The following is a 19,631-nucleotide window of genomic DNA, read 5'->3' on the forward strand; positions in this document are numbered from 1 at the left end:
GCTCCGTCCCTCCCCGCCCCACCTGGGCCCTGGCCACTCCCGGTCACCTCCCCCTGGACTCCTGCCCCGCCCCCGGGGTCTATCCCCGTCCGGCTTCAGGACCGCGGCCACGTCCCCCGGGACCCTGACCCCGCCCAGCCCCAGACCTCCGTCCAGGCCCCTCCAGGGACCTCGGCCCCGCCCCCAGCCTGCAAGTCGAGGGTGCCCGGCGGCTCTTGAGCACTCGTCCGGCCGCCGCCAGCGAGGAAGATGCCACCGCCGCGCCGCCGTCCTGGCCGCCGCGTCCTTTTCCTCCTCCTGGCCCTGCTGCTGCCCTCACCGCCCCCAACGCGCGCCCCAGCGCCCCCGGGCCCCGCCGCCGCTCTGCTCCAGGCTCTCGGGCTGCCCGACGTGCACCGGGGCGCCCCCACGCCCCGGCCCGTACCCCCCGTCATGTGGCGCCTCTTCCGCCACCGGGACCCCCAGGAGGCCAGGGTGGGCCCGCGGCGGACGCCCCAGGGGACCACCCTGAGACCGTGCCACGTGGAGGAGCTGGGGGTCGCCGGAAACATCGTGCGCCACATCCCGGACCGCGGTGAGTGGGGCCTGCGCTGGGGGCGGGTGTCGGGGAGGCTGGACCCCGCCGTACGCCCCGCCACGAGCCTCCAGCGCCGCGTGGGGGAAGCCAGAGCGGCTCCGAATGTCCCCACCCGTCCCGTCCAGCCCACGAGCAACCTGGCCCCCCGCACTCCATGGGCTCTGCCCCGTGGGCACCTGCGGGGACCGGCTGGAGTGGTCCCACGGCCGGGCTCCCTTGCACGGGGCAAGGCCCCTAGCTTGCAGCTGAAGCCCTGCCCCCACTCTCCGCTCGTTCCCCCCGCCGTTTCACACCATTTGATGCCTTTCCTGCAGATACCACCTCTCCAGCATCGCTTCCCCACCGGCCCCAGGCATCCGTTCATCTCTAGCCCTGGCTGGGTCCCGCCGGCAGGCCGCCCTGCACCGGGCCGGGCCTCCTCTTACTTGCAAGCGATGCCCTGCCCCCACTCCCTCACTCCCCGCCCCCTCCCCCGCCCCGCGCGCCACTTAACACCATTTGACGCCTTCCAACAGTTGGCGCCCCCAGCCCCAGGCGCTCACCTTTTCCCCGTCCGCAGCAGAAACCCCCTCGCGGGCAGGCCAGGCAGGGCGCGGGGGCGCAGCGCGAGCCCAGCCCTCTTCCTGCCTCCCCAGGTGCGCCCACCCGACCCCCGGAGCCCGCACGGGCCGCGGGGCAGTGCCCTGAGTGGACCGTCGTCTTCGATCTCGCGGCCGTGGAACCCGCAGAACGCCCGAGCCGAGCCCGCCTGGAGCTGCGCTTCGCGGCGGCGGAGGCGCCGTTCGGCTGGGAGCTGAGCATAACGCAGGCGGCGGAGGGCGCGGGCGCGGGCGGCGGGCCGGTGCTGCTCCGTCAGGCGGTGCCCACCCTGCGAACGCCGGTGCGCGCCGAGCTGCTGGGCGCCGCCTGGCCCCGCAACGCGTCCGCGCCGCGCAGCCTCCGCCTGGCGCTGGCGCTGCTCCCCCGGGCCTCCGCGGGCTGCGCGCACCTGGCCGAGGCCTCGCTGCTGCTGGTGACCCTCGACCCGCGCCTGTGCCACCCGCTGGCCCGGCCGCGGCGCGAAGCCGAGCCCGCAGTGGGCGGCAGCCCCGGGGGCGCGTGTCGCACGAGGCGGCTCTACGTGAGCTTCCGCGAGGTGGGCTGGCACCGCTGGGTCATCGCGCCGCGCGGCTTCCTGGCCAACTACTGCCAGGGCCAGTGCGCGCTGCCCGCCGCGCTGTCGGGCCCCGGCGGGACGGCCCCGCTCAACCACGCCGTGCTGCGCGCGCTCATGCACGCGGCTGCCCCCGGCGCCGGCGGCCTGCCCTGCTGCGTGCCCGCGCGCCTGTCGCCCATTTCCGTGCTCTTCTTTGACAACAGCGACAACGTGGTCCTGCGCCACTACGAGGACATGGTGGTGGACGAGTGTGGCTGCCGTTGACGGGGCCAGATGGGGGGCCCAGACAATAAACACTGCGTGGTCCGCTACCCCGTCTCCCGTCTGGTCGCCTGGGGGCGGGAGAGGAAGCAGCCAAGGTGGTGGGACAGTGACCCCCAGCGACGCCACCTGCCCAGCTCTCCCAGGGCTGGGGTCCTACATCCCAATCTCCACGTAGCCCAACAGCTAACCTGCCCACAGCAGGCCCAGGCACTGCCCAATGCAGGGGCCTTGGTCACTACCCACCGCCCCCCCCCCCCCCAATCCCCGCCATGCTGATCATCTAGCCATTCTCAGCTTTGCCGTCCAGGCGACCCCAAGGCTTCCAAAAAGCCAGGCCCCTAGACCAGAAGCTCTGCCACCTCCCTGCAGTTCATCTGCCCCAGTGTGAACACAAGAGCTGTTTATTAAGATTTTATTGGTGACAATAGAGCTTAAAACAAATCGACCAGAAATCAAAAGTTACATTGCCTTGGTACAGATGCCCCTCAATTTGGAAAACAATAACTGCTGCTATGAAGGTGGAGAACAAAGCAAACAGCACAAAGCAGAGGCAAAGCATTCCAAGGAACAGAACAGGGCGGGCGGGTGGGCACAGGTTGCCCACGGGGAGTCGCACAAGGGGTCAGAGCGGAAACCTATCCAAACTCTACGCCTCTATGTGGCCTACCAAAAGAAGGGGGAAACCGAAAGCCCTACAGCAATGGTAATAAATAAGAGGCCTAGCCAGAAGGAAGGTGGCCTGTGTGTCCCCGTCTCCCAAGTACAAGCTGGAATCTGGAGGCTTTGATAAGGGCCAGTGTCAGCCTCACAGGGACGGGGACGCTGGGGGGGGGGGGGGGGGGGTGTGTGTGGTCAGGGTCACCAGGGCCTGGGTAGGCAGGGGATGGTCCCCAAGTAGGTGGTTGTCAGGGAGACTACCACCCCCACGGTGGTGTGCAAGGAGCTGGGGGTGGCTCTCCCAGCTACAGTAACTTCTGGAGTTGTGGCCCAGACCCCACCAGACAGAAGCCCCCTCTACTAGCTGATGTGACAAACTGCTCCAAGGCCCTTCGGCGTAGAACCAACTTATTTCTGAAACTCCTTTACCCCAAAAAAGCAGAAATCACCCCACCCCATCACAGCCATACCCACAGGTAGAAGGTCTCCCAACCTGAAGGGTGGGGTAGAGAACAAGGCAGGTGGGGCGCTCGGCATGTCCAACCAGCCACGGGCACTGTGGGCGCCTCCCTGGGGATGGGTCCTCTTGGCGGTGGTCTTCCACCAAATCCTCAGGAAGGACCCCGGGGAAGAAGCCACCTCCCCACCCTCTGGCCTCACACAGCCAGTCCTGCCCAAGGCCCGTCCCGGGGTGGGTGGGGCACGAGTCCGCGGCGCGCGGGAAGCACTTGGCTTCTCAGAGTCCAGCGGAGACACCGTGGGGCTGCCTGGCCCGGGACGAGACCGTGCTCTCTCACAGCCCTGACGTGCAGGGAGAAGCCGCTGGAAGCTAAAACTGAAAACAAAATTTCTCCTCACGATCCCGTCACAGGTGTTGATCCTAATCTTGAGATGTGTTGGCTTGTTTAAACTTCGTTTCTGGAAGCTTCTCACATCTCCCAGGTCCACCACTAAGATTTGAGAGACAAACTCAGGAAAGTATATTTTTCAGTACTCATTTGAAAGAATCTTTAAAAAACAAACAGAAAAACCCCAAACACCGTGTTTTCTTCAAATGAAACCCTCTTAGAACACAGGCAGCGTGACCAGGGCCGTTGCAGAGCTGGCCTGGACAGAACCCACACCTCCGCGGGGCTCTCCCAGCACGGCTGCCCCGGCAAGGAGCCTGCTCGGCACAGAAATGCGAAGTTTTTCCTGCTAAAACGTAGTCCCCTTTCAATAAAAGAGAAACAGAAAGAAAAGAACAGAGGAAAGGGCTACTCTGAGATGAGGGTGTGCCTCCCTCCGCCCTGGTCGCAGACCCAGGTGTGCACGCGGCGAGCGCTGGGCCTCCTTGGCGAGCGGGGCAGCCTGGCAGGGCTCGCTGGCGGACGGTCCTCCGCGGCCGCCCGCCTCCCGCTCTCCCTTCTCCTTCTCCTCGCCGCCGCGGGCCAGCAGTGGGCGCTCGCTCGGTCTCGGGCTCCTCTCTCCCTCGGGTGCTCCTCTCCCTCTCCTGTTGCTCACAGTGGTGCTTCAGTTTTAGCAGTGGAAAACAGGTATCCATTTATTTTTATTTTTTATTACCCAGAATAAGATGCTGATGGACTAAGCCACATAGCTTAGCTCTTCCGCTGCCACCTGCAGGGAGGGAGGAGGGCAGAGGGCCATCAGAGCAGCTCGGGGACCCCCCGCCCCGCAGGTGCAGGGCTCCTCCCCTCACCCCACCGTGCGCTTGTGAAATGGAGCGTCGGAGGCTGGGCGAATGCCCGCACTAGTGACTCCCCTCGCCACGGAGAAGGACGCCGAGAGTTAAGGGGCCCTTCTGCCAGCGGCACTAGCACCCGGCTCACCCAGCACACACACGGGGAGGGGACCCGGGCGCAGGCTCACCAGCTCTGGTCACGCCACATTCAGGGGAACCCTATGTCAGGGTCTTAGCGGCACCCCGAAGCCCCTGGTGCAGAGGAGCCCCGTGTAGCTGGGACAGGACTCCCACACCCACCCCTTCCTCACGGAGTCCTAGGACTCTCTTAGGCAAGGACCACCACACAGGGAGCTGGGCACGAAGCTCCTATCCCCGTCACCACGAGCAGATGCACAGGAGCCAAAACGGCCGGCCACAGGACAAGCTGGCCTCTTGGGGACTTGAGACCCCTACCACACATTTCCCTGATTTCCCATCAAGTCCAGATCCCGATGATGAAGACCTCCTGCAGGGGTCAGCTTGCCTTCTAGTACTGGGACAGCCCTGTCACTCCGCCGTGCTGGTATGCCCGCTCCCCTTGGTACGTGGAGTCTTGCGACAGCGCCACATCAATCTGTGACTTAAACTCATCGCCAAGGTAACTGTCCTGAAAAACAAAGTTGGGGAGATAAGCATCCACTTGGAGGATGTGTTCATGTCCTTCCAGCCTCAAGTACCTGCCCCAGAGAAGGATCTGGAAAACCCGGTTCTAAAGCCTAAGTGGCAGGAGACCCACACTGGTTACCTCACCATCGGACACAGGTCACCCAGGCCAGCTGCCTAAGACTGCATCGGGAAGGTGATGCTTTAGGCCCCCCAGCCCCCCTGCTGAGAGCAGACCTATGCAGAAGGCCAGGCGGAGCCGTGCTCAGGTCTGCAGGGGTGAGTATGGGGGGGTCAGTCCCGGCTGTCCTGACCTCCCTGCCGCCGGCTCACCTGGGACAGCTCGGGCTGGGAGAGGCCAGGCTGGCTCATCTGGGAGGGCTGGCTCATGGAGATGTAGCCCTGGGTCAGGGCGCCCTGGGAGAATGGCTGGGACGCCACGTCCTGGCTGGCCTGGCTGTTGGGGAGATTCGTCTGGCTGGGTCCAGGGAGCCCAAAGCGGTTCTTCTGGCGCCCCCCACGACCAGTCTTGCCTTTTGGGGTACCCCGGCCTGAAAGACAGCAGTCCAGGTTTCTCGAAGGAGATCTGCACCCAACCGACCAGCCCAGCTGCCCAAAGCCCAGACTTGAACAAACTCCAACACCAACGTGCTTTGTCCGACACGCTGCCGCCTGGCGCTCACCTGCTGCTGGCCCGTTCGCTTGTCCAAAATACCCTGGTGGGGGCATGGGGGGCATGACGAGGTTGAAGGGGATGGGAATGTTCATGGCGGCCACATGGCTGGGGCCTGCACTGATCATGCCGATCTGGTCGTGGGTCTGGAAGTACATGTTTGAGGGCCGGCCTGCAAGACACAAGGTGGATGGCAGGCGTCACCGCCATATCCCAACGAGCCTGCTGCCTGCCCCGCCAATGGCAGCTGGAGTGGCTGGAATGTCACTCGCATCCTGCTGCTGCTCCGAGTGCCACAGCGTTTCTCGGGGCAGCCCGACAGCAAAGCCACCTGGGTGATACAGAATTTCACCACTCGACCCCCACTCTTGAGAGCCTCCCTGGGGCTGGCTCCTGGGAACAAGCCTTTTCTCCTAGGGTATTTGGAGAATCCCTGGCCTACAAGCACCCAAAAGATTGAAGCTACGTTGCATTTCCAACTGAAAAAAAAAAGTTCTTTGTGGATAAAATTCTATGCTCGTATTACCCGCACCCCCCTCTCTACCATTACCACCAAAAGCAAGAAAACACCTTACTGAACAGACCAGTGGATCCCACTGAAAATGAAGGCCCCCAGGTACCCCCCAGGCTAGGCATATCCCAATGTGCACAGAGCTGCCCCAGGGCCTGGGAAGTCAAAGGGAGCCAAGGCATGACAGCACAGCCTTCTGGTCTGCCCCCAAGGGCCGAGAGCCTTAGCTGGGCCCACGGTGAGCTCAAGGATGAAAGATGGACCCTGCAGAGCACCCTACATGGCAACTCACTGGATGTGGCAATGAGATTTGTCACTTGAGCCAACAACCAGGAGAATAGTGGGCAAGCAAGGAAAGCGGGGGTTTGCTCACTTCACACGTGAAAGGAACTGCTGGGGTGCATCCGGCCCCAGGATGGCCAGCAAGCTCACGAGGGGACGAAGCTCAGGGTAAAATGCGGGCGTGTGGCACCAAGCACCTGGATGAGCCAGTCACCCTCTGTAGAGGCTGGTGCGGGGAAGGGTCCCAGGAGGCAGGGATCTGGGGGATGAATGGGAACCATCCAGATGCTGGCTCAGGCAAGAGGGGCTGTTGCACACAGCAGGGGTAATGCTCAGCTTCAGGACAGCGACCCTACACAGGAGAGCGGTCTGAGAGAGCAAGCAGAAACGGGAAGACCGGCGAAACTGGAACCGAGACTGTGGGCAGCCTGGAGGAGCTGCAGCGGTGCCCCTCCCACTGAGTGGGCAAAGGGCAGGGGCTGGGGGAGGGGAACACCGTGGCCTGGGCCCCAGGAGCAAACAGGCAGAGCTACAGTATTTGCTTGCAACCCTCCATAAGCAGACCTGTGATATTTTTTAAAAATGTGTATTTAGACACTGGCAAAGACCAATTCTTTGATTTCAGACAAGGGAAGGTGAGAAGGAACTGTCAGGCAAGCTTCTGTGGACTGAGGCTTGGGAGGTGACCCCAGGAGTGACAGGGCCAAAAGCTGCAGGCGTGGGAATGATCAACATCCAGGGCCCGCGTGGTCCCCCGCAGACTCACCCTGGCTACTCCGATCATAGACGGATCCTGGGATAATGGCCTCCCGAGCATCATACATGGCTGTTGTCATGAAGCGGGCTCCCTGCAAACAGTTCAGATAGGTGAGGAATTTACCACCTCGACACAAGAACAACCTCTCAAGATCTGAGGGCCGGGCCACGCCTGGGCCAACCCTCCTCCACGGACTTGCTGACTGGTGGGCTCTGGGCCTTGCCCGCCCCTCCTCCACGGACCTGGCCTTTGGTGCTGCACGAACTCTGTCTTCGGGCTTCACCTCAAGCAGCACCACAACTTCTAGGTCCCCCAGAGCACCCTGGGTTCACAGGGTTTCCTAACTGCCTGTGTCCAACTCCTGGGCGCCACCCATGACTTTGCATCCCAAAAGGCCAAGTGGAAAAGCTTGGAGATGTGGGGCGGAGGAGCTCTGTGACAACTCAGCTCGCACCGGCCGCCACCCACTGCCACACACCGCGAACCGCAGCCCGGCCCTGGGTTCCTGCCACCCCACCCGCCGCCACTCACCGGGTTGATGGTGTTGACCAGCTTCCTGGGCTTGCTGAACTGCATGAGGCTCTCCCGCAGGTTGTTCAGGGGCCCCTCCACCAGCACCTTCTGCTCCTTGTAGTAGTTCAGCAGGTGGTTCCAGAGCGGCTGCTTGGACAGGGCCTTTGGGTTGCCCACAATAATGACCCCATACCTGCAAGGTGTGGGCACGAAAACACGGTGTTTGGGGCTCTGCATGGTGAGTGGAACACCACGTAACACAATAAAGCAAGACTGAACAAAAACTCAAAATCCATATCCAAGGTGACGGGCTGTTCTCCCGGCACCCTGTCTGCCTCCCTGCCCCGACGCCCAGCCTGCCCATGACAGCGCCCACTGCTGAGTGCCGGGGACAGAAGGGCATACCGCTGGTCACGGTGACCCGGCACTGAAGCCCGCCATGCAAGCTGCCCACAGTGCACTGGGTGTATCTGCAGACAATTTCTGAGGAGCCCAGACATCAAAACCCCTCCATGAGCAGAGGAGCTCAGATGAGTCTCCTTGTTTGCAGCCACGGGTCGGCCTCCTGGGAGGTCAGCCCCAGCAGGCTCCGCGGCCTCGGGAACCCTGATAGGCCAGGGCACAGACCTCAATGACCAAGCCGGGGACTGGCTTCTCTGGTGGACGCTCACCCCACCGAGCTGTTTCAGGACCCCCGTGCCCCAGTGCTGGCCACCAAACAAGACAGCACCTTAGAAAGGGGGGAGGTGGTAACATAACAAGCAACATGTCCTGACAGGGCAAGGAACCAATGTGTGAAGTGAGCCTGACTTCTGGCTGGTATGGGGGCAGCTGCAGTCGTTTTACTCAAAGGTGACAAAGAGCCACCTTATTCTCTGGGTCCCCTCTGCTATCATTATTTCAAAAAACATTACATTCTAGGGCCAAAAAGGTAGGCAAGACCAAAAGATAAGATTTAGGGTTAAATGTCTCCACGTGGACACAACCTGCACTAGTGGGTTTCTTAGGTCCAAAAGGGCCTAGATGACCCTTCCCACAAAACTGAGGCCACACAAACCCACCAGGACATGAAACAAAGGCATCTCATGGGGAGGCATTCTCTCTAAACTGCTGCTTGGGAGCGCTCTGACCTCTGAAGCTGGCGAAGCCCAGTCCCGCCCCAAGTGCAGCCCAAGGTTCAGGTGTGGGGCAAGGAGAAGAACCGAAGAGGCGATCCAGGCAGGGAGCAGCTCTTGGGCGGACCCTCCCAGCTCCAGACTCTAAGGGAAAAGTCCCTCTGAAGAATTCCCATGGCAGGAGGGAGGCACCTGCCATCAGCAAGGCCCAGCGGGACACAGTCCTCTGTACCTCGCTCTGGTCAGGGCCACATTAAGTCGCCTGGGGTCGTTTAAAAATCCGATGCCTTGGTGCTCGTTGGCTCGCACACAGGAAAGGATGATGAAGTCCTTCTCTCGCCCCTGGAATGCGTCCACACTGGCAATCTCCACCTCCTACAACGGACACACAGTCACAGTCAGCCAGGTGGCTGCCTTCAAGGACCCTCAGACTGTGGGAACGCTGTTGAGGTGCACCGTCCAATCCCATCAAGGAGCCTGGGACCTGAAGCCTGCAGAGCATCCCCACGCCACCCACCTGCTCGCTGCGCCTCCGGACAGCAAGGACGGAGGCCCTCTGGCTGGGCCTGCTCCCACTGGGCCTTCACGGTCCCCAGCCCCACTCTCCTGGCCTTCCTGTGCTTCAGCTGCCTTTTTAACTGTGGCAATTTGTTTCCCAATAATAAAAGCATACGTGCTTGCCATAAAAGACCTTAGACTGGATCCAAGTTAACGAAATAGAGACCACCTGTCATCCTCACTCAGTTGCTACTTTGCATTTTGGTTCATTTCCGCAGAGATAAAGAATGACGTTGTCCCGCACCCTTTCAGCACACACATCCTGGACATTTCATCCAGGCAAGGACACAGGGGTGAATCGCATTTTCATGACTACATAACACGCACTGTAAGGCTGCCTCGTAATCACACCGTACGGTTCGACTTAGAATTATTTTCAGTTTAGCTCTGAAAACTATCCCTCGCAGGCCGGTGCCCTCACAGCCGCAGACCAGGCAGGGGGAGCCGGCAGGCCCGAGTGGGTGCGCGCACCTGGTAGAGCTTGGTGTGCAGGGAGCCGCTGAACTGCATGTACTGCACCAGGTAGGAGCGCTGGCCCTCGTACGGGGTGATGATGCCGATCTGGTCAGGCTTGGCACCCGCCTTCAACAACTTCGTGGTGATCTTCTCCACGTTGGCAGCTTCCGTCCTAAGAAAACCCACCTTTCAGCTCCTGGGCTGCCCCCGCGGGCCCGAGACCAAGGCTGGAGCCTGTGGGAGGTGCGGGGCCGGCTCCACCTCTGGGGCAGCCCTGAGAAGGCCTTACCCGCTGCGCCCACAGCCAGGCTCCCCATCATTTACCAAGAGAGTCACAGGGGACGGGACAGGCTCACACGTGAGCTTAGCAGTATCTGCTCAATAGAAGAACCCACACTGAAGATGCAAGGTGGAAATACGCTGTTGGTTTAGGTGTCCACACAGAATGGGGACGAGGAGGGCGAGGAAAAGCTTTAGCACCGCGGTAGAAAACGGAGTGCCAAGCTGCCACTGAAGCCTGCGGATGCCGAGAGCGAGTCTCTGCTTACCTGTTCAGGTAGGAGGTGCCTGAGCTGGCGATCTCCTCTTGGCCCTGGGTCACGTAGAAGAACATCGGCTTATCAGGCTGGGGCCACTGGAAGTCAAACCCCTTCTTCACTCGGTCCGCTGTCACCGGGGGCGGAAAAGAGGCAACACTACCCATTAGAGAAAAAAGCCACAGCCCACCTTGACTGAGTGCCGATGGAGCAACACAGAGACCGGGCCAACAGAGGCAGAGGCCTGTGGTAGAGCAGTTAACAGCAAGCTTCGGGCAAGAGACCCTGGTCAATGGGGCCCCGAGGAGGCCGCTGGAGCGGGTTCCACTGCCCCAAAACGCCTCGGATGAAGGGAAGCTGCACATACCAACACCCAGCTGCCCGGTGCACAAAGCTGGCTCACTCACTGAACATTCTCTCACCAGCTGGTGCTTTCCGTGGCCTGTTTAAGAAATCTCTGCCTACCCCAGGGTCACAAGGATACTCTGTTTTCTTCTAGAAGTTTTACTGTGGTGCCTTAAAGGACCCATAAGTCCCTCCAACTGGCTTTTGTGGATGACACTGTTGAGTCAATCTCATCCTGTCACAGACCAAAGCCTACGGACGGGTGGGCCTGCCTCTGGATTCTACCTGGGGCACCGTGCCCACAGTACCAAGGCAATTGCAGTTCTACAGTAACTCATGACACGTGGTAGTGTAAGCCACCACCTCCACTAGGCTCTTCATGTTCACCTTGGCTATTCTGGGCCCTGTGCATTTATTTCCTTATAATTTAAAAAATTAGCTCATCCATTCACACGCCCCACTCACCCCTTTGGGAATTTTGGAGCTGCATCTAATCAACAGATCAGCATGAGAAAAATGGCATTTTTGCCTCAAAACAGCCTAACATCAGTGATCCACTTTATGTCAAGCTGAGAAAGAGGCCACATCCACCTCCATCCTTCCCGCAAGGGCAGTAGCCAACTGGCTAGCTCAGTGGCGCATTAGCCCAGGAGCTGCCGGCAAACGTTTGCCAACTGGGGGCGGTGGGGCAGGGCTGGTCTATAAGGCTCCTGCCCCAGCTAATGTCAGGCTACCCCAAGAGGGAGTCTGGGTGGGTGCCAGCACCGCCTTGGGCAGGGGCCACCTCGGGGCTCAAGGGGGCTCCTGGGAGCTGCTCAGGCTGTGTTCTGGGTTCAGATACTAATTACACAGGTGTGTTCACTTAGAGAAGACTCACCAAGCTGAACACAGGATTTGGGCACTTCTTTACACTTTAATGAAAAATTAAAAAATATGTATTCAGGGCACCTAGGTGGCACAGTCAATTAAGTGTCCGACTCCTGGCGTCTGCTCAGGTCATGATCTCAGGGTCAAGAGATCAAGCCCCGTGTTGGGCTCTGTGCTCAGCGTGGAATCTGCTTCAGATTCTCTCTTCCCTCTCCCTGCCCCTCCCGCTCGTGCTCACTTTCACGGTCTCTAAAATAAATAAATAAATCTTTGAATGGAAAAAAAAACAGACATATACATACACGTACGTACTTACTGGGTGCTGACCACGTGCCGGGCACGCAGGACACTGCAGGGAACCACCAGCACTACGGCTCCCTGCCCCCCAGAGCCGCCGCCACGAGGAAGGCAGAGCAGGGCCGGCAAGGGCCAGAATTGGTGCTAAGTGGTGGCTTTCCCAACTAGTGTCAAATGGCAAACAAGCTCCTTGTGGCCTGGCCTTTCCTCGCCCCACCCCCCAATGGACCAGCACCGTTCTAAGTGTCACGGTGATGGTGATGATAACAGTGCCGTCAACCCCCAGGGCCACACGACACCGTGGCTGCACGGCCGGGCCAGGCGGGCACTCAGCCTCCGTCTCACCCAGATGGCGGGCCGGGCAAGGCCGACATGGCAGGCTGCTGGCATTAACTGGACATTAAGAACGCCAGTCTCAGGACCCCTTATACAGCCTAAAAAGTTGAGGAATCCAAGCAGCTACCATTTGCATAGCTTGTATCTACTGACATTTGCTGTATTTTAAAACCTAGAAACATAAAATATTTATGAATTCCTTTAAAAATAATCAGCCAAAAACATATTTTATAAAAAATAACATTTCCCAGGCGCCTGGGTGGCTCAGTCGGTTAAGCGACTGCCTTCGGCTCAGGTCATGATCCTGGAGTCCCTGGATCGAGTCCCACATCGGGCTCCCTGCTTGGCGAGGAGTCTGCTTCTCCCTCTGACCCTCCCCCCTCTCATGTACTATCTCTCTCTCATTCTCGCTCTCTCAAATAAATAAATAAATCTTTAAAAAAAAATAAATAACATTTCCCACTAAAATATGTATCTCTTGAGTTTCTGCAACTCAGCGACGTGGCTGACTCTGCTTCTGTGCTCAGTCTCCCATCAGTCCTTGCAGTAGGACGATCGGGCGTCACAGATGCACATAGTTGGAAAAGGGAAGAGTGTTTTATAACTTTCCCCACAATCGTGAGGTTTTGACCGATTCCAGACCAAAGCTGGACAGGAGGTCACCCTGCAGGTTCGTGATGCTGGCTTTTCTCTTCTGCCCTGCCCTTGGGACAGCCTCTGACTTTGTAACGCCCTTGCTGGCCATCAGAATGGGAAGTACTTGCTCACCAAGTCAGGCAGAGCTCCCAAAGACTCGCACGCCTCACGGACATTTGTCACCACAACAGATCCCACCAGAAAAGCCACTCAGCATTGGAAATACTTGGGTCAGCCCAGATTAGGGACATGAGTTTTCCAAAATTCTGATTTTCATTTTGAATCCTCAGGTTTTATCACTGGAGATAAATACTGTCAATTGTTTTCCTTGAAGCCATGGGCTGACTCACTTTGATCACTTCTGGCAAAGCACTGCTGAACTCAACCCCAGTCTGAATGACCGACCATACTATGTCCCTGAATCCTTTTAAAAGCACCTACCACACCCTTCAAGTGTCTCAGAACTCCCTACCTCGTCACACACAGGGTCATACGGATGGGCACCCAAGGGGTTAGTAAAGTGAGTACTCTCCACTGATGCATTCAGGGTCTTGCCTGCTGCAAGCATGTGGTGGTGACGACACATGGCAGTCTGGCAGCACTGTCCCCACTCATGTCGAGGCACCAGCCAGCCCTCCAGGGTTGTTTCTGTACCCTCAGCACGAGCGTCCGCATGGCAAAAGGGCACACGATCCCTCAGTGTTACTATGAGAGTAGTTCTGGCCTCAGTCCTGTGAAGCCCCAGGGCCCAGGGTATGAGAGCACCGGGGTGAGGAGTGGGAGGCACGGTCAGCTCAGCCACCTCCTGTTCTGTCCACCGTGTGACAGGCCCCCAGCGTGAATTCTCATGGAGCGACCCTGCATTTTACAAGGACAAGCTCCCCCTTGCCCACGGGCCAAGGACGTCCCACACTCCAGAGCGGACATGCCGTCCCGCAGACCACTGTACCTCTCTGAGGTCCCCCCTACACACAAGTGATCACCATGTAAGGCCGCTTAGGCCGTGACAACAGGTTTCATGTCCCCAGGCTGCACTCCCTCCAGGCCCCCCACTCTGGGCTGAGCACTACCTGCAGTGACGCCATTCTGGAGAGAGCCCTCGTAGAAGATGTTGGATGGGAAGGCGCTGAGCGCAGGGTGCATCCGATACTGGACCTGCAGGCGGATGGGACGGATGCCCAGCACCACCAGGCGCTCGAAGAGTGACTGAGAGAGTCCGGCCTTGGCTGCCTTCTTGCACATCACCACGGGGCCCAGCTGACAGTGGTCACCCACGAGGATGAGCTGTGGCGAGAGGCCCACACAGGTGAGGAGCTCAGGTGTGAAACCGCACAGACGTCCACTCATGGGGCACCAAGGGGCCCTGGTGTTATACAACCACCCAGCCACATGAATTCAACCAGGAAGAGGCGACCAGCACAGGACACCGCCCACCACACAGAGGCATCCAGCTTTCCTAAATAAGTTCGTGTCACGTCACTGCTCTTTTACGGAAGACCTACGTTAGAGGTAATGGCTTTTGTCGTAAAAGCAAGAATCCTCTTCAGATTTCTTTTGGTTGTCAAAAACAGGTACTAACGTAGGTCTTTTGTAAAAGCAAGGTGGTGTAATAGGAACTTTCAGAAAGTAGGGATATTCTTCGCTTTATCCCATTTTGGCTTATAAGAGGTTTCAAAGCAGTGTTTCACTTTCGGATAGTGGGGGAACCTATATATGAAACACACAGACTTGCACGCAGGACCCACAAGAGGTGCTCTGTGTGGCACCCATCCTTCCAAGAACCACTCAATGAGCCCGCTGGGCATCCCTCTGCTCTGCCAGGACATCACACGGCATTACAGAGCATTATCAGAAACGAACCCCCAGCACTGAGAATGACACGGAACTGGAACAAGAGAACACACACTGGTTTTCAAACAGGACGACAGTGAATGGCCCACCTGCTTGGCGCCAAGGACCACAGGGACCATGCACTCTGGTTCGGTGGCCTGGGTGCTCTCATCAATTAAAATGGAACGGAACTGCATCTTGGCGAGCCTCGGGTCCCCTGCACCCACACACGTGCAGCAGATGACATCTGCATTCTGGAGACGAGAGCAGGCAAGGCATCAGGAAACCTGCACGGTAAATGCTACCAGGCCCCAAAGGGCAGGCGGAACAGGACACTGACTGGCACCCTCCCCGACACCTACGGACACAGGCCGCTGTCCCACGTGGGGGACGCATCCACGTCCAGGCTGCAGCGGCACTACCTTCTGAGACCCTAAGTGATCATGCTTCATCACAAATACCTCTCAGCACAGATGTGGTTCTGTGCCTCAAGACAGCCTCAGAGAGGCAGTGCTGAGCTGGGGAAACCTTGTCTGTTATAAAAGAGCAGGGGAGTGTTCCAGACCGACCCTCAGGCCAAGATGTACAACCACTGAGAAGGCAAATACGGGAGGTACTGAAGTTCTTTCTCAAAAGCAAACTAAACTGATGTAAAGGCTCCACGCCATGCTCCGCATTCCGCAACAGGTCCCACGGCCACACGGGGCCAAACGGCCCAGAGGTTAAGAGCTCACCATGAGCAGCTCCCTCTCAGCGGTGCGCTTCAGGGCCCGGTACCGCTTCTCATCAGCAGAGGACAGCTCCCCCGTCTCGTCCTTCAGCTGCTGTAGCTTCTGCAGCTCCGGCATGCTGGAAGCATGGCGACACATCAGCAGGCAGGGGAGCCAGGCGTCGCCAGGGACCGCGCACGGGAGACGTGCTGCACTCGAGGCAGGCTACCCAACACCCACCTATCCATATTCCTGATCTGGTTGTGCAGGGCCAGGAAGGACACTGGGGAGTCAATGGCCTCGCGGCTCTTCGCGCAGAGCCGCACGACTTTCAGCCCAGTCTGGTGGATCTTCTCAGTCAGCTGATCCACAGCTATGTTACTCGGAGCACAGACGAGCACAGGCCTTCAACACACAAGGCGAACAAACATCTCAGAGCTCAGCCAGAGGAAGTTCAGGAAATGCTCACTGCCAGGACTGTCGTTCTGAATCCTAGGCAGTAGAGCACCTCCCCACTGGGGACCTAGGACTAAAGTCAGTGAACAAAGCTGAAGGAGCTAAAATCCAACTGGTCTGGAGCTTCCTGTTCCCAGCTGGTTTTCACACTTCTCATGTACAGCAACGCTCCTAAGTGAATCCTGCCTCCTCACCCTCCTGGGTCTGCACCGTAAAGACTCTGAAAGCTCTGCGACGCGCACAGGCCTGACACTCGGGACGCGCTGACCCACCGCCCCACGGCTGTCTCCACCAGAGCAGCAGGCTTACTTGTGAGAAGCAACCACGGAGACCAGATCACATACAAATAACGTAGAATACACAGTGCCGGGACCGTGCCGAGCCCTACCCATTGCCCTGCCGAGCAAGGTGGTAGACGATGGTGGCAGAGGTCACCGTCTTCCCCGTGCCTGGTGGTCCCTGGATCAGGCTCAGCGGTCTCTGCAGCACAGTCTTGACAGCGTAAACCTTCGGATAACAGGCAGTCGTTAGGCTGCAGTCACCCCCAGGGAGTGGGGGGCCACCCACCCAAGCAGGCTCTGCCGGCCAGGCCCCTCCTATCCCCCAGAAGGGGTGAGAACCTGCGAATGGTTGAGGTCGGGGAGCCCCTGTGCCGTGAAGCGCTTCGGCAGCTGGCACTTGATGATCACATCCTCCACCTCGTGCCCGAGCAGCTTGTGGTAGATGTAGCCCGAGACAGAGGTCTCATCCACAGCAAACGTTTTCAGCGCACTCTGCATCCTGGAAGGCAAGCTCGGGATCAGCGGCATGCACACGACCATGGAGCGGTGAAGCCTGGCTCTCGCGGGTGAGCAGAATCGTCCAGATGCCGGAGGCGGTGGGGCACCCCAGAGCAGATGCAGTGGCGCGGGCAGGGACAAGGTGGACGTACCTATCAAACGAGGTTGACTTCCACACGAAATCCACCTGGAAGTTGTGAGTCACCTCCACGGGCGCACCCACACTGCTCCGAAGCTCAATGGCGATCTCATCGCCATAATCTGTGCCGCTGAGTTAAGTTTCATCGTTGTCAAAAGCTGAGTTTACCTTTCTGAGGAGCCTTCATTCGGTGACTGAGGAAAAAGACCCTCCTCTGCGCCAAACACAGAAGACTCAGCCCGCCCGGCCCGTGCTCACCGCCAGACGCCGGCCCGGTGTCGGGGCCTCTGCTGCCAGCTCCCGCGCCCTCCCTGTGAGCGCCTGGGTAGCACCCAGCATGGAGCACGCCGGCCGGGGGTCGGCCTGAGCCGCCAGAACCCTGGGGCGCAGAGCTGGGAGCACCCTGGCTTCAGGCTAGGCAGCTCTTTGATCAGTTTGATACACATGGTGCACCTCCGAGTACAACTGAAGAAAGGACTCAGTGGCAAACACCATTCGGAGGGGCCCCCCCAGCGTGGCCGCCCACGATGCCCTCTCCTCCACCTGCGGCGATCCCCACACAGGCCGCCCGTGCTCAGGACGAGCTCACCCATCTTTACACAAAGGATACTATCAGGGACCTTGATGACGTGGCCGATCCCTTTCCACAGGGGTGCCAGATCCCCTTTGTACCTCAGGCATATCTCATCCCCCTGCATGAGCCGCATGTCTTACAGAGAAAAGACAGCAAGAAAGTTAGCGCTTTCAACACGTGCCGCGGCTGCCATCATGAAGAGTTCAAATTAAGGGACACTTTACAAGGGTGAAACTAGGAATTTTATGCTACTTATGGTCACAAATATTTTAAAACTTAAAATCACCTCTTAACCAAATTATGACTAAATCCTCATTACCAGAGTCAGTCTTGGGCAAAGTGAAGTAGGCGATTCTCTTCTTGTTAAGGCCCAGGTCCCACCTGACCGTGATGTTATCTTGAGTCTGAGCACATGAAAAATAAGAGCCCTGTTAGCCTGAGACACAGACACGGCCCTGGACTCCTCGTGTCTGCGTTTCCACAGGTGTGTGCCCTACGGCGACCTTACGAGCCATGACGTCAGGGTGCCGTGCGCAGCACCCAACAGCCTGTGACACCAACAAGGGCACGTCCGGGAGAAAAGCCATTAGGACCCCCAGACCCCGCTCAGGATGACCAGGAGACCCCCACACGACGTCTGCTCTCGGAGGCGGCTTCTCTGTGAACTGCGGAGGGAGAAGGAAGCTGGCGGCCGGCCGTCGGAGCTCCCGCCGCCTCGAGGTGATCTTCGCGGGACCGGCACAGGGTGCCCTCGGTGCGCCACAGGCTCCTCGGTTCTGACGCTCGTAGCCGTGGGCAAAGGCCGCGACCGCGACCGGGAGGGATTTTTGTTGGCTTTTACATCAGAAAACACTCAGGCCGGCGTTCAGCTCTGAGCGACCGGGCATGCGCCCAAGGGTCACTCCCTCGCCTGCCCTCAGTCCGCCGTCCGTCTCTCCGGGCACCGTGCCTCAGCCCGCGGCAGCGTCCGCAGTTTGCACAGGAAACCGCCCTCCCCAGACCTTAGGAGAGAGGCTGTGTTAAAACGACCGAAACCCTCCTGCACACACCACATCACCTGGGACTCTTTCAGTTTCTTATCGTAGTCGGCCTCCAGCTTGACCAGAGGGCCGAATATGTTCTGGTACTGGTAGGCGTCCTCGTACCGCAGGAGGACGTGCTGCGGCTCCTCGTCCACACCTGGCTTCTCCAGGTCCTCCAAGGTGGCAGAAGGGTTTTCCTAGAAGACAAGCACCGCGCCGGTTCTTCCCCATTTTCGCCTACAGACGAGAGGAACTACACGCGGGATCACTAGTCACTAGAAGAACAAGGCCTATCCGTCACCTCTCAGAACGAGCCGAGGTCGGCCCGTCATACAGAGGGCACTGGTGGTTGGTGGTGTCCCCGCCATGAGGACAGCTCTCGTACGGGGAAGTGTATGTGGCACGGGGAGGTGGACACTGGCCTGGGTCTTTGCTCACCCTTCAGCCACTGCCCCTAACCCTCCCCTGCCCAGAGCCACACAGACAGGGTGAATACTGGGGAGGACACCTCAGGTATCAGGTACACAGCCCGACACGCCTGTACCACCAAATGGCTTCATTCCCCAACCAACACCTAGCCCCTGAACTGAAAGAGAGAATACCTCTTTCGAGCTGCCAGAAAGACCACTAGTTCTCTGCTTGTGTAAATAGAAGGGGAGGCCCTTCTTCCCCCCACCAGCGCCCCAATTTCCTCCTGACCCTGTGCTGCACCGACAGGGGCGACACACTCCTCCCTGGCAGGGACAGAACGGTATCTGGGCTGTGTGGCTATAAACGGGAAAGGTCAAAGAGTTCTGGCCATCCAAAAATCGAAGCAGAAGGGCACCTTGCTAGATGATACTTGAGAAATATTCTGACTTGCACTCAAATTGAAAATAAACTCACATTTAAGATTCTGGATTATATGGGCACCTAATTAAAATTTATAGCCCAATTACTAAAACTTTATCATAAAAGCTGAACGGCCAGAACCAGAGAAGGGCTTCCTGGAGAACTGGGTCTGTCAGGCAGGACAGGCACCCCACCACCCAACCTGGAAGCCCCTCCCCTTCACTCATCCAGCTGCGGTAGGCCCTGCTTCTCTGACCTTTGTGACCTGGACTTTTCCCCTGGCCATTCACCCCTGGCCTGGTGTTACCCTGGCTGAGACACGTCACAAGCCCAATGAGGTCTTACAGCACCCTCACAGTCCTGTCTCCCCAGGCCCGGCTCCTCCTGCCATGTGCACCCTCAGCCGCCTACGGCCAGTTCTGACCTTC

The 19,631-nt window shown here is 58.8% G+C and overlaps 2 protein-coding genes across 3 annotated transcripts in view; one reads left to right on the top strand and one right to left on the bottom strand.

The window, feature by feature from the left end:
* Positions 1-249: 249 nt before the first annotated feature.
* On the top strand, positions 250-2,022 carry GDF1 (growth differentiation factor 1). Its single transcript, XM_021683103.1, has 2 exons — positions 250-574; positions 1,213-2,022. The coding sequence occupies exons 1-2, from the start codon at positions 250-252 to the stop codon at positions 1,995-1,997; spliced, it is 1,110 nt and encodes a 369-aa protein (XP_021538778.1). The 3' UTR covers positions 1,998-2,022.
* Positions 2,023-2,367: 345 nt separating this feature from the next.
* Positions 2,368-19,631, bottom strand: part of UPF1 (UPF1 RNA helicase and ATPase) — a 36,720-nt gene continuing 19,456 nt past the window's right edge. Inside the window, exons 6-24 of one of the 2 annotated variants that reach the window (XM_021683247.2) lie at positions 18,408-18,569; positions 17,670-17,754; positions 17,387-17,485; positions 16,790-16,898; positions 16,479-16,638; positions 16,247-16,365; positions 15,643-15,807; positions 15,427-15,541; positions 14,803-14,946; positions 13,933-14,146; positions 10,394-10,511; positions 9,861-10,017; positions 9,064-9,206; positions 7,735-7,909; positions 7,213-7,294; positions 5,664-5,825; positions 5,314-5,531; positions 4,862-4,984; positions 2,368-4,271 (exon numbers count right to left, since the gene is read on the bottom strand). In XM_021683247.2, the coding sequence (XP_021538922.1) occupies positions 4,865-4,984; positions 5,314-5,531; positions 5,664-5,825; positions 7,213-7,294; positions 7,735-7,909; positions 9,064-9,206; positions 9,861-10,017; positions 10,394-10,511; positions 13,933-14,146; positions 14,803-14,946; positions 15,427-15,541; positions 15,643-15,807; positions 16,247-16,365; positions 16,479-16,638; positions 16,790-16,898; positions 17,387-17,485; positions 17,670-17,754; positions 18,408-18,569 (2,547 nt within the window). In that variant the 3' untranslated portion in view covers positions 2,368-4,271; positions 4,862-4,864. Of the gene's footprint in view, positions 4,272-4,861; positions 4,985-5,313; positions 5,532-5,663; positions 5,826-7,212; positions 7,295-7,734; positions 7,910-9,063; positions 9,207-9,860; positions 10,018-10,393; positions 10,512-13,932; positions 14,147-14,802; positions 14,947-15,426; positions 15,542-15,642; positions 15,808-16,246; positions 16,366-16,478; positions 16,639-16,789; positions 16,899-17,386; positions 17,486-17,636; positions 17,755-18,407; positions 18,570-19,631 lie in introns of both variants that reach the window. The other variant, XM_021683246.2, reaches the window with a different exon arrangement.

The sequence above is a fragment of the Neomonachus schauinslandi genome, chromosome 1 (genome assembly GCF_002201575.2).
Source record: "Neomonachus schauinslandi chromosome 1, ASM220157v2, whole genome shotgun sequence".
NCBI lineage: Eukaryota > Metazoa > Chordata > Mammalia > Carnivora > Phocidae > Neomonachus > Neomonachus schauinslandi.